General features: G+C 42.7%; 1 protein-coding gene across 2 annotated transcripts in view; it reads right to left on the reverse strand.

The window, feature by feature from the left end:
* Positions 1 to 32: 32 nt before the first annotated feature.
* Positions 33 to 17,323, reverse strand: part of gabrb2a (gamma-aminobutyric acid type A receptor subunit beta2a) — a 32,891-nt gene continuing 15,600 nt past the window's right edge. The window contains exons 5-10 of one of the 2 annotated variants that reach the window (XM_019367280.2): positions 10,497 to 10,579; positions 6,868 to 7,005; positions 6,500 to 6,652; positions 3,885 to 4,129; positions 3,275 to 3,415; positions 33 to 2,100 (exon numbers count right to left, since the gene is read on the reverse strand). In XM_019367280.2, coding sequence (XP_019222825.1) covers positions 1,744 to 2,100; positions 3,275 to 3,415; positions 3,885 to 4,129; positions 6,500 to 6,652; positions 6,868 to 7,005; positions 10,497 to 10,579 — 1,117 coding nt within the window. In that variant the 3' untranslated portion in view covers positions 33 to 1,743. The remainder of the gene's footprint in view (positions 2,101 to 3,274; positions 3,416 to 3,884; positions 4,130 to 6,499; positions 6,653 to 6,867; positions 7,006 to 10,496; positions 10,580 to 17,323) is intronic. The other variant, XM_019367283.2, reaches the window with a different exon arrangement.

A 17,323-nucleotide genomic window follows, 5' to 3' on the forward strand; every position in this document is an offset into this window, starting at 1 on the left:
AGGACACATAAAACTGCCACCCATGTACTCTGTTGTTGAAGTGATAGACTGAATTGAGTTTTAATTGAATTTAGATACATCTTCATAATTGCTGACAATCATTACACAAGATATTTACAGTCATTATGAAATATTACAATTGGAATTTACAGAAACTTTGTACAAAATATGCCTGACTTCAATGCCTGGATAGTGGGGTCCTTGTTAAGTCGTTTCCGGAGAGCAAAACATTGACCCAAAAGTCACTGGTGTCTGGAAGTGCTTTAGTTTCAGCAAGTAGATGCTTTTAAGAGTCCATTAAAAAGAAAAAAAGAGAGAAAATCCCAAAAGGTACAGAGTCAGCAAAGTTGTGAATTGTGTTTTCTTTTTTTTTCTTTTTTTTTATCCTCGGTTAAATTGCTCTTTTCTTTTTTCGTTATCTTTTTATTTTCTCGACTGAATGGAACATTTGATCTGTAATTCAACTGCAAAAACAACAACGAAGACCCATTTAAATAGAATAAATCCGTAATATTTACACAATAATGTGAGTACTGGTTTATAAAAATGAATCATCTCTTTTTCTTTAAATATGACTTTATGTTTATCTACATTTTTTTCAAAACAGAAACCTATAAGCACAATGGAACGCATCATACTTCTATCATTCAATTCTACTGATAATGATGGATTGTGGATTGCCATATTTATGCAGCAAGTCTGGTTGCAATGAAACTCAGCTCAAAGTCCCCACAGCAGCCTTGGTTGCGTTGAAGCCGTTCCAAGCCTCTCGAGCTCCTTGCGTGATGGCGGAAAGTTTAGGGAGTCAAGTTAAGTCAAACAAAACAAAAGAGAAAAAGAAAAGAAGAAGAAATAAACACGCGTGGTGAAATGGATTCGATTCCATCAGCAAAAGCGAAAACAGAAACTTGGCTGAAGCTTCAGTGTCCACTCTTCTTTCGGCACACAGCAAGCTTTTCCTGTTGAGCGTTGCCACCACGAAAGCCCCACATAGACGACCAGAGAAGAGCACGCCCCCTGCTGTCCACCTGTTCCCATCCAGCGACGTTCAAAACAATCCACCCAGGTGAGCTGTGCTAAGCCAAAGCTGCAAACGTTAGCTGACAGGACAACCTCTACTAGCACAACTGAAAATGCTTTGCACTCCATCATCATCATCATCATCATCATCATCGTGACTGAGATGCAAATGAAATCAAACATAAGCATGCTTTTAAAGGATGTTTTTGATATACAATAATTATAGGAAAATAGACTATCCAAGGATGACTCCTTTAAAATCATTTATAAAGCTTTCCTGGATGCAGACAGCTCGGCTACGAAGTAAATAGATACTAAACAAAAGAAATCCTTAAAAGTATATGCAAACACAAGCATAAATATTTGATCCACAGAGAGTAAGCTACGAATGACAAATATTAGTGATATATTGAAATTCTGGAACAGGCACCGTTTCTGTCTTTTTAAAACTCTCTCTTCTTTTTTCAAGAGCTTGTCAGTCGATTTGAAGGTGTTTCCCAAATCCTAAAAGAGTCACTGCCGACTGAAGTGTTGGGTGCTGCTGCAGTCCGTCTAAAAGTCTTTTGTATCTCCGTATTTTCTCTAAAACGAACCACCTAAAAAAAGTCGGTGCACTGTTCATCTCACATTCTCTCTCTCACACACATCCTCTCTCTCATCTCCTCTCATTTTTTCCCTCCTCCCCTTCTTCCCTCTTTCTTTACATGCCTGCCGCGGCTCGGTTTAATGGACGTAGTAAAGCCAGTAGACCACGTTGAAGAAGGAGAAGACAGTGGGGAAGATCATCCTGGACCACTTGTCAATAGAGTTCACGTCAGACAGGTCTGGGATGTTCACCTTGAGCTGGGAAGCCCGTCTCCGTAGGCGCGACTTCTTCTGGGCGTGGCGCTCCAAGGCGCTGTGGCCATAGTTCTGGCGTGCCATGGCTGCCCTGCGGTACTGCAGCGTCGAGCTATCATAGGCCAGCATGGTGTTGCGGGGGTCTCCGGGCGCTCCTAGGCCCCGGGACAGATCCCCGGCGCCGCCCATCTCATTCTTCATCTCCAGGGTGCTGAAGAGGATGTTGTCGTCGGGGGTCATCTGTGTGAAGGTGCAAAAAAAACAAAACAAAACAAAACAGGCGGAGCCATGAGAAGTTACTGCCAGGGAGGAAATTTTGGAGCCTTCAGTCTACGTCTAGCAAAATTATAATTGAAGTTGTAATGATAATTATGCAGTTTACTGTGTAAAAACACTGATGGGGTGCTAGAATGGGTAATGCAAATGAGTCAAAAATCGTGTTACTTACAGTGAAGAAAAGATTTTAAGCACTTTAAAAAAAGCTCTAAATAAATCATTGATCATCTGTCGTCGTTATCTGAGTGACAATACAACCACAAGACTATGAGATAACACTCCTGGAAAAGCACAACGCACTCCACAAACTTAATTCTCATGGAGAAACCTTCATTGCCATGTCAGAATTTCAACCAGCGTGTGGTTAAAATTCTGTCGATTCACAAGACAAACTGAACAAAAACAGAAAAGAGAAAAGCAAAGGAAAAGGAAAATGTGACAGGAGAAGGTTGAGAGAAACTGTAAAGGACTTTGCAAAGATGGAGGAGAGGCTAAAAGGTTCAGGGCAGGTCAGGAAAGACGTTGTGGGAAGTGAATTCGGATCAACATTTCTTCATCCATAGCCTGACTTCTGAGGAAAAACATCCCAATAATCCAATCCCGTCCTGCTGTAAATGTCAGCCTGATGCATTTTGTTGATTTTTTTTTGAGGGGGTTTAAAGCGAAGCCACTTAGTTGGAGCTTTTCATCAAACTGCAAATGATTTCTTTCTCTTATCTGGAGATGCTTTTTTTTTCTTTGCTTTTGTTTTCTTTTCAATTGCTTCACTTAGTTTCAAGAGATTAATCAGTCACCTTAGAGATACAGTATTTCGGTCTAGATGATATTATCTTAAGAGGAGCTACTGATGTTTTCATTTCTCTTGTTCTCATTTCCCATTAATTCAGATGTACAGCCCAAGTTAAGATTAAATTAATGCCTGCAGAAATCAAACTGCTAAGCCATGTTTGTCAGGAAAATGCATGAAGAGCAAACCAAGAGAGGGAAAAAAACACAATGGTGGGAGTGATGATCAAGGTTGCCTTAAAAAATCTATAAAAAATCAAAGAAATGCACAAAAAACTACAGCATTTTCCTCTGATCTGGATTGATTCAGATTGATGACATTGTTAGTTTTGACTTTCAAAACCTCCAGTACCTTATTTCTTTGCTCGCCTAGTCCTAATGCGGCATCGTCCACAAAGATGGGATCCCACATCGAGTCATATGCGTCAATTTCCCTCTGTTTCATTCTGGCATACAGAGCATCATCTCTCTGAACTACATTTCCCACCAGCCACTGCAAGCATACAAAATCAGCACTGTTACTTAGGGGGAAATCGTAGCTTGCCACACTCAGAAGGAAAGGGTGTTTGATTTCTCTTTTCTTATGCTGCCGTTGTTCTTGCTAACTTTAGCAGCTGAATAAAATTTAAAGAGAAGGCTTTGGCACCACAGCCAGTGATTTTTCCGAGGCGCCTTGCCCTTTGGGAGACACAGAAATATGGAGATAAAGTATAAGCCAGTCATTGCTTCTGCATTCACTCTTTCAGATCCTAGCTGAGTAATAAAGTTGATACACAGGGCTAAACCAGTGAGAAATGGAGAGCTAGAGCAGGAGTAAAGAGTGCTGGTAAAGGACATCAAGCATTGATCACAGCATCACATTGACCTTGAAAGGAGAAGAGGTAATTTTCTCGCACAGAAACAAACACGCACATTAACTGACAACACGGATACCTTTGGAGGAGCTCGGCTCGCGCACGTACCTTGTTGGGGTCGGGTCTCAGCTTCTCGTTATTGGCGGTGGCTGCTTTCTCGGCCGCCTTCTTCTGTCGCTGGGGGCCCTGGCCGAAGAAGATGTAGTTGACGAAGGCGTACTCCAGCAGGGCCAGGAAGACAAAGACAAAGCACCCCATCAGGTACATGTCAATAGCCTTCACGTAGGGGATCTTGGGGAGCGTCTCTCGCAAGTGGGTGTTGATGGTGGTCATGGTCAGCACCGTGGTGATCCCTGGAGATCAGCGGAGTCACAGTTTCAGAGACAAGAGCCCCGCATCTGGTGTTTTGTGTCAGGTGTTAGTGAAGTTTAGTCGCGATATTCAACTTTTCTAATCATAATCACTTTTGTGATTCAACCACATTTCTGTCTAGAGTGAATTTCTTTAAAGCTTTAAGAGCAAATACCTCGAGAACTGATCTGGAGCTGCAGCATGCGTTTACGATGCTAATACTTTTTTTAAAAATTCGGTTTTATTTATGTATTTATGAGTCGCCTCAAGGTGCTTTATATTGTAAGGTAAAGACCCTACAATAATACAGAGAAAACCCCAACAGCACCTTGAGGCGACTTTTGTTGTGATTTGGCGCTATATACGGTAAATAAAATTGAATTGAATTGAATTGAATTGAACTACCCCCTATGAGCAAGCACTTTGGTGACAGTGGGAAGGAAAAACTCCCTTTTAACAGGAAGAAACCTCCAGTAGCACCAGGCTCAGGGAGGGGCGGCCATCTGCCGTGACCGGTTGGGGGGAGGGAGACAGGACAAAAAACACACTGTGGAAGAGAGCCAGAGATTAATAATAACTAATGATAACATGCAGAGTGGTTTATAAATGTATAATGAGAGAGCAAGGCAAGAAACAAAGTGCATCATGGGAAGCCCAAAGCAGCCTAGACCTACTGCAGCGTAACTAAGGGAGGATTCAGGGTCACCTGATCCAGCACTAACTATATGTTTATCAAAAAAGGAAAGTTTTAAGCCTAATCTTAAAAACAGAGATAGTGTCTGTCTCACAAATCCAAACTGGGAGCTGATTACACAGAAGAGGGGCCTGAAAGCTGACGGCCTTTCTCCCATTCTACTTTTAAATACTCTAGAAACCACAAGTAAACCAGCAGTACGAGAGCAAAGTGCTCTATTTGGGTGATACAATACTATCAGGTCTTTAAGATAAGATGGGGCCTGATTATTTAACACCTTAATACTAATACTACCACGATGAACCCTTTAAATTTGATGTTAGTCATCAGTGTGGTCACATTAGCATGCAGAGCTTAACATGCTGATGTTAGCGTTTGGCCCAAAGCACCGCTCTGCCCAAGTCTATAGGTGAGTCATTCCCTGTGCAGGCTATGGTGCACTATAGCTACTGTCTGCCATTTTATTCCACTGGTTTTAGACAAAAAACTGTGCACATTTTTCTGCATCTGATGCCACAACTCTGCATTTTATATAAGCTGCTTACAACTGAGGATCTACTATAGAGGCAGTGCATAATGAGTGAACACAGATGTCTTTCTCGCTTCGCTGGAATTTGCCCCAGCATCAAACTAACTGAGCTCAGGTGCTCATCTTCAAAGTATACATGCTTGGGAACATGTGCATTTGCTCTTATGCTGTACATTATATAGTGTTTAATGAACGCAAGCAGTCAAAGTTGAGAGGATGTGAGTCCATATGGATGAAAAAAGATCCCACGAAACCACCTGAGACTGCGATAGCTTACATCCCGTCGTGCAACCAAATGATGGAACAAACTGTAGGCTTTAAAAAAAAGGGCCACATTGCCACTGTAAACATCTGCTGTTAGTCACAGCACGATTCACCTGCTTTCCTGACATGTACACATTGTGTTTGATACATTAGTCATCTGCCTGCACAATCTGCATTTGGTCAGATTCACACGTATTATAAATAACCCGGCAGCCAGCACTGTCACAGTAGCACGGAGCCTCGTCTCCCCATTGGCTGCACTTGTTCTCTTTTGGTTAGGACGCTGAGAGCAGAGTGGGGGGGGAGACATCTTTAAATCACGTTACCCTCTAAACGCACCGTCTGGGACTCTGACCTGCCAGCCGTCCCCACCTCCGAAAAAACAAACGGTGTGTGACAAGAAAGAGACGCGCAAAACGGAAAAGCTACCGACGTGCTAGTTTGACATTGGCGTGAGAGCGTGAGCTCCAACGTGCACGGTGCATTTAAACAAATACAGCTGCGCTCGGGCTCTGATAAGCTGCGATCTCCGGCCAGCGAGAGGCTCCAAAAGACAGACAGGATGAGAGAAAGACAGCACACTTCAAGGTCGAGCTGCAGTGCCTCTCGCTCTGCATGACTCATGCATATAGTCATCTCTGAACAACAGACATTTAGCCAGGCAGCCTATCACACACTGCTATCACTCACTGTGCTTAGAGCTAATGAGGAAAAAAAGTAAATGCTGAGAAAATACAGGGAAAACATCAGGCTCGGCACAGACACAATAATGCAGAAATCCTGAGCATTATAATGTACGTTAAATGGCTCTTTTCATGCTCTGCTATCATTTGGCTCTGGGTTATTTCTGAGGGTCAGCGCTGAGCAGAAGCGAGCCGATCCTACCCAGGGCCACTCTGGCAGCCGATGCATCGTAGTTGATCCAGAAGGAGACCCAGGAGAGGATGGTAATCAGGATGGAAGGCATGTATGTCTGCAGGATGAAGTAACCAATGTTCCTCTTCAGTTTAAAGCTGAGGGACAGGCGGGGGTAGGAACCTGAAGGAGGCAAAGGAGCAGAGGAAGTGGGATAGAAATAGAGTTTCCTCAGTGACACCAAGTACATTTTCCTTGACGCAAGAGAGCCTGTCACATACACTCTCTCTCTCTAATACTGACTGTTGATTTTATGTTTAACAAAAAGGCCAAAAAATTGTTAATGCAGCAGCTTATGCTAATTAAAACCTGCAAAACCCAGTGAAGCTTCTGCACACCTGTGGAGAAGACGACGTTCTTAGAGATGAGTTTGTAGTCGACGATCGAGAACTGAGGCAGCTCTATCCTGTCCACGCCGGACACTGCGCCGTCTCCACCTCGCCAGTAAAACTCAATATCGTCTGTGGTGTACCCATCTGCAGGGGAAAAAAGCCAGGACACTTAGAGAAACATTATCACCATCCATTAATGCTCTATAATACATCACAGCAAAGTGCTGCAATGTTAAAAGTCGGTGTCTGCGGTTTTGTCTGTCTTTGCCCTTAACTATACTTAATGCTCGGCAATATCCACAGCAGCCGTCACCAACTCCAATTACATCTGAGGGGTCATAAGATGATTAGGAACTTTAAATAACAGGAAATTTAACAACATATTTTATGCTTTCTTGAAAAATAGAATAAAGGTGCCATTTTAGGACTCTAAAAATATGAAATCACTTTTGGTTTAAAGTATTTAAAGTGTTTAAAATTTAAGGAGGTGTTGCAATTTGACTTTAAGTGCCACAAGCCAGAAAAAAGTCCTGCGGCACTCACTGCAGAAACAAATCTCTATGGTTGGGGTTAGGGTGAGGATCATTAAACTAACACACATTTAAGATCCTCCATTTAGCCAGCCACTGCTGCAGAGGCTATCTTTGCATTAGGGGCTTGTCACATTTTAAAATTTTAGGTTATAAACAGCAGGGAAGATAACAGAAACACCTACAGCCCTCAGAAATCTTTGAGCGGTGCTCTGAGTATTTGCTGACAAACTTTGTGTAAGCGTAATCTCTATAAACATGCATTCATCCATTTGTCACTCAAAATTAATCATGAGTGTAAGAAGGAGGTGATTGTTGGTGATTTCAAAAACTTGCAGGAATTAGTAGTCTCTCAGCTCCATCACCGGGACAAGAAAAAGAGGAACGCTCACTAAAAATGTGGCTGCTGGTTCACTGCAGGTTTGTTTCCATAACCTGTTTCCGTGTAACTGCAAGAAGTTATCTGGTTTACAACGTGTTTATTTTTCAGCACTTTAAAGCAGGAAGCTAATTTCTACATAGCTGCACACATCGTGAATGTAGACAAAGGAACCTATCTGCATATAAAAGATTAATCAACACTCAGCATTTTCAGCTCTCTGTGTGTGAAGCATGTATATGCACCATGAAACATGTTCTTGTCGGAACTTTATCCCGCTACAGTCAACGGAGCGGCGTCGCGGGCTCACCCGGGGAATGGCCGTGTCCCTGCTCCAAAGCTCCACTTTGACTGCCGCATGCTCAAAATAGAGGCAGTGACCTATTCAGATGTGATGAATAATTAAACTCCGAGACTTTGATTTTTAAAAATTAACACTAAATTCTTTGTTGCTATGGCGCTGACACTGAAGGTGAAGTTAGTCACGTCGGGTTGTTATTGGTCGGACGGGCAGCCGGTTTCACCCACAGGCCTTTTTTTTTTTCACAGCAGACATTTTGATTTGTCATAGTTGGAGAAGCTCAGGTGTTACTAATAATATCAGCAATGGCTTCCTTCTGCACGAACCTGCATGCACAGTGTCAGGAAACTCAACAGCCACCATTCGGTGTATTATTTATACCTGTGCTTTTCCTACTGCGATGTGTCTGCTGTGGAAGAAAGAGACTCTGTCTCCAGGGTGGTTTTAACATCTTGCATCACTGACAGTTAAGGTAATGGCACACAAATACAGATTTTCTTTCTTTCTTCTTTCTTTTTTTTTTTGCTGTTTTTGTTTGAAAAACGACTAAAAAAAAAAAAGAAATCCCCTGAAACAGCTGGGTCCTGTAGCTCATGGCCAATTTTACTCAAACAGGAGTAAATTCTGCATCTGTTCAGGTTCTGCAACACATTTGGTGCTCTGGTGAGTATTCACAGCAGCAGGATGAAGTACGTGGGATCGACTCAAAACAAACTCACAGTGTGTGATGACAGTAATGAAGAAGCATGTCCATCAGTGCAACACAGAAGCTCTCTGGTGCAGAGGAAGCACTAATTTCCCCGATATTTGTTTAAAATGAGTCTTATTCTTTAATTAAAGCTTTTCTTGCCAGGGCAAACTATGGCACTGAATACTGAATGCATCTGCAGAGCATAAAGCAGTGGATGCTGGAACTCCACACCGGCAGATAAATAAGCTCTGCGTTATCGTCACAGCATTACCCCAATTAGTGTACCATGCTGCTGTTGAGGTCCAGCTCAGTTAAGTTCTTATCAGCCACGTCAGACCGGGGATCAGCGGGGTGTTGAGTCATTTGGTAGAGGGGAGGGTTTTTTCGGTATGAAGGGAGCAGTTTATGGCCAGTACATTCAGTTAGTTTGTAGCTCCATTCGTTCCAGACCATTGTCTCTGTTAGTGCATTACATCACTGCACTCAACCTGGCCTATCAAGACTGATGTGAAGAGTGCCTGAGCCAAAGATGGGCATGGGTACTGTATGTCAGCATTTATATGTGCATAACACGTCGTATTAGTCTGTGTTAGAGGGGAAGAAATACTTCCTTTTGTTTTTGTTCAGTGCAGCACGTGAGACCAGCGGCCTGAGCCACAGCAGTGAGTCGCTGATGTATCGGGGGTTTCTGGGGTTTTAAGACTTGTGTCTGTTAAAAATGCATTGAGTTTATCAAGGGGAGTGAGACTTCTCTGGGCTCATTAGTCTGAATAAAATAGCATGCTCTGGCATGAAGAGATTCCAACGTTAAAACCGTTGCCAGTTAATCCATATGAGAGCAGATACTGCCTGGTGATCAAAACTGGAGCTGTGTGTGTGTGTGTGTGTGTGTGTGTGTGTGTGTGTCTGTGTGTCTGTGTGCATTTCTGCCTGAGAGAGGAGGAGAGAAAAAAAGAGCATATGAGTGATGGAGAGAGAGATAAAAAGGCTGGGAGGGAAAAAAAAAGAAGAGGATGAGACTGTGCGAAGAAAGGAGATGAGAAACGGAAAGAGAGAGTGATGGGGAGAGAGATGGCGAGCATAATGGGAGAGGAGCAGCGGGGGGGTGGGGTGGTTCTGACCCGCGCCGTTTTTGTGCTGCTTAATGCTGCTGGCAATAGTGTGATCAAACCCGGGAAGACTGAGCCCTACACCACATCCCAGCCCCATAATCCTTCTCCTAGGGGACCCAGATAATACACGCAGAGGACCTCATCTTTCTCTCTCACGTTCCTCCTCTCTTTCCTCACTCCCCTGACTCGAGAGCACCAGATCACGTACAATTACAAACTCCACGTGAAACCGAGTCTTTGTACTTCACAAACATGGAGGCGGCTTCACGAGAAAGCTGAACACAACATCCACTATCAGCACCCTCCTGAAATACTGGACCTAATCAGGCTCCTCCTCGCCTTGGGAAGCCACTGCAGTAGCAGTTGAATTAATTAGGCTGGATGTTATCAGTCACTGAGCCATTAGTGATGTTCCTCTTCTTGATGCATATCTCTTGATATCTCATCAGCCTTTCTCAGCATTTTACATCCTGTCTTATCAACTGTCTTTCTACCTCGGTGCCACTGGGCCGGCAGACTGTTTTCAGGCCGGTTTTCCGAGCTGCATGCGTACGTGGGATCTCTTTAATTCGATGTCTTCGTGTGGGTGTGAGAGCTGGTTGTCAGGGACAACGGTACTTACAGCTTTCGATCTCCAGGGTGCAGTTTTGCTCATCTAGAGGGTAGCGGCGCAGGTCCATCATGCAGGCTGCGGTTGTAGTGATCCTACACACAGAGAGAGGGATAAAGAAATATAGGATTCAACGCAGAAACAGGTGGAGGCGGCCACGAGCAGGCTGGGTTCATTTTATTTGACCTTCACTGCGCAGAGTAATGTACACATCCCTGCAGGATGTTGGCAAACCTGAAGAGCGCCAGACATGAAAGCCATTCTTCCGGAAATAATAGGTTCAAATGGAAAATGCCATCAAATGTGGGGATCAGGATTAATTCAAAATCAGATGCTGTTTGGCAAATCTGAGAAACCATTCCAACCGGCCGAGGCAGATGGCCGCGCTCCCGGAGCCTGGTTCTGTCTGGTTTTCTTCTTGTTAAAGCAGACTTTTTGCGCCGCATGGTTACCAAGTGCTTGCTCAGAGGGAGTTATTTGGAATTTTTGGGTGTCAGGAATAAATATTGTGATTTTTCTGTGATTATGCCACAGGTAGAGTTTTAAAGAAAAAAAAAATCGGGCATACTGCCCAAACAGCAACGCTCTGTCCTGCCTTTAAAGTTTGGTTTCTACTTTCAGGGTCAATCCATGCAACTAACATGCAGTGCTTTATTTTCTGCATCCATCCTTCCTCTTCTCTCAGACCCCAACGCAGGACTAAAAAAGACTACATTATATAAAAGTTAAATTAATTAAAGAATGCACGCAGAGAAAAGCCATTGCATATGCCAGAGACACACACGGGTGTCAGCTGTGGTGTTTTCAGGTTTCCCAGGTCCAGACTATAAACCTAAAGTATTGGATTGGCCAGTTTTGTCACACCGATGTACAGCTATGTATGCAACTGTTGTTGTTTTTACTATGGTGTTGATGCACTTTGTTGTCTAACCATTAAAGCAATACAGGAAGAAAATGGATGTATTAATCAGATTTTAAATATATGTCAGTCTCAGTTCAACCCTCCATAAATCCTGAGCTGATGATGTCTTTTTATTGAGAAATTCTTTTCTGCTTTTATTATGAAATTTACTGCATATTTTATTCTAATCACAAGATTGGGAAACTATTAAAGCTAGTAATTATTGTACTTAACAAAGTGTGGAATTTGGACACTACGCTGGTTTTACTTTTATCCCATAAAGAGATAAAAAAAAAAGCAGGGTTCAACCTCTGGTCAATGGGCTCCTTAAAAAAAGAGCCGCTGAGCACAGGCCAGTCATATCCAACAGGTTCAGTCAGGGTGACGCACTTCCTGTTATAGATGACAAGTTGGCCAGAGCTGAGACGGGCTGGCACCCGGCCGCACCAAACCCCCGAGGCTGTCTGAGAGAGACTGGACACACAATCTAACTATGGGGGCTAAATCTAGCGTAGACGTGTAAGACGAACCACCTCACACACACGCACACACAAACACACTGATTGATATAAAACATGATGGCGTCACGCGACCATTAATAATAATAGCAGCCTGTGGGAGAATTCCCAGTATAGGTTGAAGTGTTTGTCATAACCGCGGGTTTTCCTTGTCACAGCTGATTACGGTCACATCATCGATTTATTGTGTTAGCGGTCCATTCATTCGTACGTGACTATGAAAAAGGCCACTGAGTAGCCATCCAGTAAAAGTCACGCCACATTTACACTTTACATTCGTTGGACATTGAGTTCAAAAACAAGGATCCCTCAGTGTCGCACAGTCATAATTTGTCTTTATTTATAATTGCACTTTCCACCAATATATTAGTTCATCTGTCCTTTAATTCTTTATTTCTTCAGTTTTATTCTTTTTTCATATAATGCTGTGAAAAACACTGCTGCCTTTTAGTTGTACAAACTGCAGAATGACAATAAAGACTATTTAAAAAAATCTGTCTTTATTGTTAAATTCTAAAAGTTTATTAATTTAATTAAACTAAAATGAATGAGACAGTCTTATGACATAATGTTATTGTAAGGACATGTTTTCTGTAAGCGTCTGATTCAGTCTTTCAAATATAACTTTGAAGACCATTTGTGAAACAGTGTTTGTAATGGGAACAAATGAATCTTGCTGCTTATCACTGAGTTTGAACTAATACAAATATAAATGAAAGGTAAACTGTCCTTATAAGAGAGGTGAAGTGAAGAAAAATGCTTCATGATGATCATTTTACTGGGTTAAGCTGTAAAACAAACCCGCTGTCCTCATTTGAGGGCTTATGAGGGTCACCTTTGCACATCTCTGTTCAAAGATCGGGTCTCAGGAGGATATACAGTTTTATAAATCAGGGACAATAAATATTTAATAATAAAAATCAGTTGTTTACCATTAAAAAACAAGCAGTGGCGTCTGGATTTGCTTATTTTGATAAATCAAAGACTTTACGTCATTCCACTATTTATAAAATCATAATGGAAGTGCTACCATGGGAAAAAAATGTATGACAAAGTGCTGAAATGTATATTGTTTGGTGTGCACTGTCATCTCCTGAAAGCCTGTAAATGTTTTAAACATTAATAGAAATGGGCAAAAAAATGTTCTAAATTCACACATTTTTCAAATCGCTGCTGCTTTGAGATTAAGGACGTGGTCCCGTGGAGCTGCGGGGACACTATGGCAATAAAAAAACACAATCACAATGCCTTCTCTCGGTTAACTTCATCACATCTACAGACGCATCTTTAAGAGCGCCTTGTCTTTAATAATTAAGAGCAAACTTTATTTGAAATCTTTCTGCATAAGATGTTCAGCTCCCTCAGGCCGAGCCTGGCAAGTTTGGGATTTCATTTTTTCGAGCTGCAGAGACTCGCAGTCTTTCTTTCACACACTCGGGCTCTCTCCGTCTCTGCCTCCTTTTTTCTTACTCTCTGGGCTCTTATGTAAGAGCCAGTTAGCAGGGCCATGGTGCACTGGGGGATTAAAACAGGAGGCTCATTTCTGTCCTAGTTTACCCCTTTTTTATGGCCACAACTTCCCAGGATGTTGCGCTCGCACAGCCAGGCACTCATCACTCACCATCATCGCCATCGCCATCACTAAATCATCGCGGTGGCACAGAGGAAACACAGGGGAAAAGCAGAAATGAGGCCAAAATGGCAGGGGTAAAAATAACAGCCTATTTATAGCCCACCTACATCATCAGCAGAAGTCTCACAGCTTTCTCGTCTGAGACTCCGCACGGCTGATCAAGAACTGCTTCTGCACCCCCCCTACCCCACCCGGCTGAGCTAGAGCATCCAAAAGCTGCGCTAACAATTACCCAAAAAATGCAAATAATGAGCACGCAGGAGAAGCAGGACGAGGGTTTCTCTCTGCAGGATTCCCTCCCCATCTTTGAATCTCCTCCTCCTCCTCGTCTTCGTCATCTCCACTGCAGAGAGAGTCTGCTGTGGACCTCTGCAGCAGCAGCAGCAGTTGTCATGAAGCACAGGCTTGTTTGCTCCTCATCAACATCAGAGCCGGTCCGTCTCTCGCTTATCCCAACCTGCCGGCGGAGAGGCCATGCTCTCGCAGATCACGCAGAATCAAACACGCTACATTTGCTCTGCGTCGGAGCTAATAGGACACAGAGTTCTAAAAAAGGCAGTTTTTTTCTTGTTTTTTTTTTTTTTTTTTGTTCCTCTCACAGTTCAACCCAGGCGCTCTCTCTCTCTCTGTATATGTGTGTGTGTGGACCCCCCTAAGGCGGCCTGTGCACCTTTATTCCAAATGACCTTGTTTACGGACATAACACAACCACCACGAATTCCCAGACAGAATCTCATTTCGAGGGAGCATCAGAGAAGAAGAGGCCAAAATGCAGAGGGGAGGAGGATGTTTGCAGGTTCCAAACCTGGTGCAGGCTTCACTTAAACTGACATTTCATCATGCATGCAGGCATCAGGAGAAAAAAACAGAAAGATCATTTCAGAAGTTAAATTAAGATGGAGAAGCTTCCTCCATTTTGGATAGAGAGCCCATGTTGAGCTGAGCTAACACATGCAGGATTGTCTCTTCCTGCTCAGGCAGGTCACAGAGCACATCCAATCAAAAAGCAGGAAAAATAAAGAGGAGGTTTCTACGTTTCCCTCTCGCTTGATCGGTAACTTCAGAAGGAGATAACTCTAAAAGCGATCCCATTGACAGCATTCGCAGAAAAGAAGGCAGCTTTCTCATCCCAGGCCACAGGATATCATCGTGCATTTTAGCTGCAGAGCAGAAACGCTCCTCGGCCTGACAGAAGACGACGTCAGTCTCCAAAGCACAAGGATGTGTCCTCTCACAACACAAAAGGAGTTACAATATTCACAGAGAAAGGAGGGAGGGTGGAGAGGGAGTGGGGAGAATCCTAATAATTTCTCCATTTTGAATGAAGTCTGACCTTCACGTCTCTTTCTCCCTCTTCGGCTCAGTCTCTCTCTGTATGCCAATGTGGAGCGACATACAGCAGGAGTCACGCACTCGGTGTCTGTGTGTATGTTTCGTTTTCATTTTTTCCTCCATTCCTGCATAAAATGAAAAGCTAAGTGGAGTTTGTGTTTTCCTGTTGTGTGTATATGTGTGTTTTTTCCTCGCAGCCTGGGCGGTATCTGTGTTATTGGCTGAGCCTTTTCAGGGGCTGGGTAATTAGATCAGACTGCCTCTCCCCGAGAGTCAAACCGAGCTCTAAAGTGACAGTTGGGAGCACTGTTGTAATTTTCTGCTCCTCCTGGTAATTGAAGACCAGGATTTGGCAGGATTGGGATGCACTATATATCCACAGAATAAGGAGTAAACAACACCCTCACCCTTCCTCCTCCGTGTGCACCCCTGAAAATAACACTCACTCATTCACACACACACACACACACGTACCCAGAGACACAAATTGCACACACACACACAGAGACACACACATCTCCTGCAAACTAAACAGTTTAACCTACTGGTGTTTCCCAGTTAGCGTGTTAGCTGGTTTCAGCTCAGCACAAATACTCCTCCTGCGAGATCAATAATATGTTTACTTTTGCCCCTCATTATCTAAGGATTTAGCAAGATTACATGATACTTTATAGTCAAACATTTTAGCTTAATCTCCAAAAAGACAGATTCAGCATATAGTAAGGGGGTAAAATTATAGGGGCAGGAAGCTTTCTTGTTTTCAGTCTGTAGTTCAGGCACTATTGAATAGTCACTTTGAGCAGGCTTCGCTTGCATTAGAAGGATGGCATGTGATAACGATTAGCTGACAATTATTACTTGCCAAAATTAGTTTGCTCTATCCAGAGGCTGAGTCAGCAGACCAGTCGGTAATTTTAGAATAAGTTTTTTTTATGTGTAATTTAAAATTTATTTAAAGGTTTACAGACTGTTTGTTTGGTTGAGTTTTGCTGTGTTTATATTGTGCAAATTGAATAAGAGAGTCGCTGTGTCCTGCATGTGGCTTCATCTACTCCAGTGATTTAATGTCACAGCAGAGGTGAAGATATCCTGACCGCAGAGCTCCATAAACATGTCAGCACCCATAGATTTCTAAATGACATCTTTTAGTTTCCTAACTTCTTCATTTCTTACTAATTTAATGCAAAACTTTGCTTTAATAAATGAGGAAATGAAGAAATCTCTGTATGTTTGCGATGTTTAGCAGCCATTCATGCAGTTTAGTTCAAACTTGGCAGGTGTGCCACTGGAGGCCTCTGGAAGTGCTGTGTAGAGTTTATCCATGTAATAAAACAGAAACGTGGGACCCACCCACTGCATACTGCCAGTGGATATTAATCACTGAAGTCACTGACTTTTTGATTGCCACATTGCTGCAAATCAAAATAGAATAAAAAACAAATCACAAAATACATACCACTTGGAAAAATTGGTGGTTGCTGGATGATTGTATTTAATTTTTAAAAAATGCAATGGCTTGCAAGTAGATAAGTATCCAAAGTCCTCAACCACTGGGGGACCACTTTAGATTGCAAGATGATTGCACAGGTCGCCTGATGGGAGGCAACCTGTCTCCAAACACTCATCATCTGACTCACTTTCAGAAAAATCAGCAAAGATTTGCAAAAATGGATTTATAATTTACAAAAGCACATCGGGATCAATCTGAGTCAGTCTGTGCTGATGGATACAACTTATCTGCAATGCATGTCTTTGCAGTAGGAGACTTGGCCTAACTAGTTGCCAACTGGTTGTATTCTGGTTCTAATACGTCAGAGCAGGGTTGCCGAGGTTGTCTTTGTCATGTTGCAGTTGAATCACTGTCCTGAAGAAAATATGTCACTGCTTTTGGAGGAATTTCTGAATTTCAGTCTCAAATTTCAGAGCTTCTTGCTGGACACTGAGTGGAAGTAGTTAAACAGTGTGGTTTTTCACTTTTATGTGGAATTCTGTGCATGCAGACGGCAACAGGCAGCAAAAGCTTTATGATTGTCTGCGATTTATTCATTCACAGTCGCTCACTATATTATCACAACCAGTTTACATGGAATTGTCACCTTGACCCTACTCAGTTGCAAACTGATGACAGACTCATCGCCTTTGTGACAAACCTAAGTTGCACTGATCGGGGCAACTACCTGTAAGACCTGGTCCTCATGGCTAAAGCAACCATTTCAAAAGCAACAAGATTACAAGATTTCAAAGGCACAGCTGCAATAATTTTAATTACCCTCCGATTCCTCAATGTTCTTTTACATCAATAGTTAATGTTTATGTCCTACATACATATAGATTTACTCATGAAAGTGGTCCCTTTCACAGTTTACATGTTTATAAATCATAAGGAAATGGCTGTCAGGGACAGTAATTATGGTGGAACAACTTGGAAGCATTTCGTCTCTACTTTTCTACGTTT

This window comes from Oreochromis niloticus, linkage group LG2 (genome assembly GCF_001858045.2).
Source record: "Oreochromis niloticus isolate F11D_XX linkage group LG2, O_niloticus_UMD_NMBU, whole genome shotgun sequence".
Lineage (NCBI taxonomy): Eukaryota > Metazoa > Chordata > Actinopteri > Cichliformes > Cichlidae > Oreochromis > Oreochromis niloticus.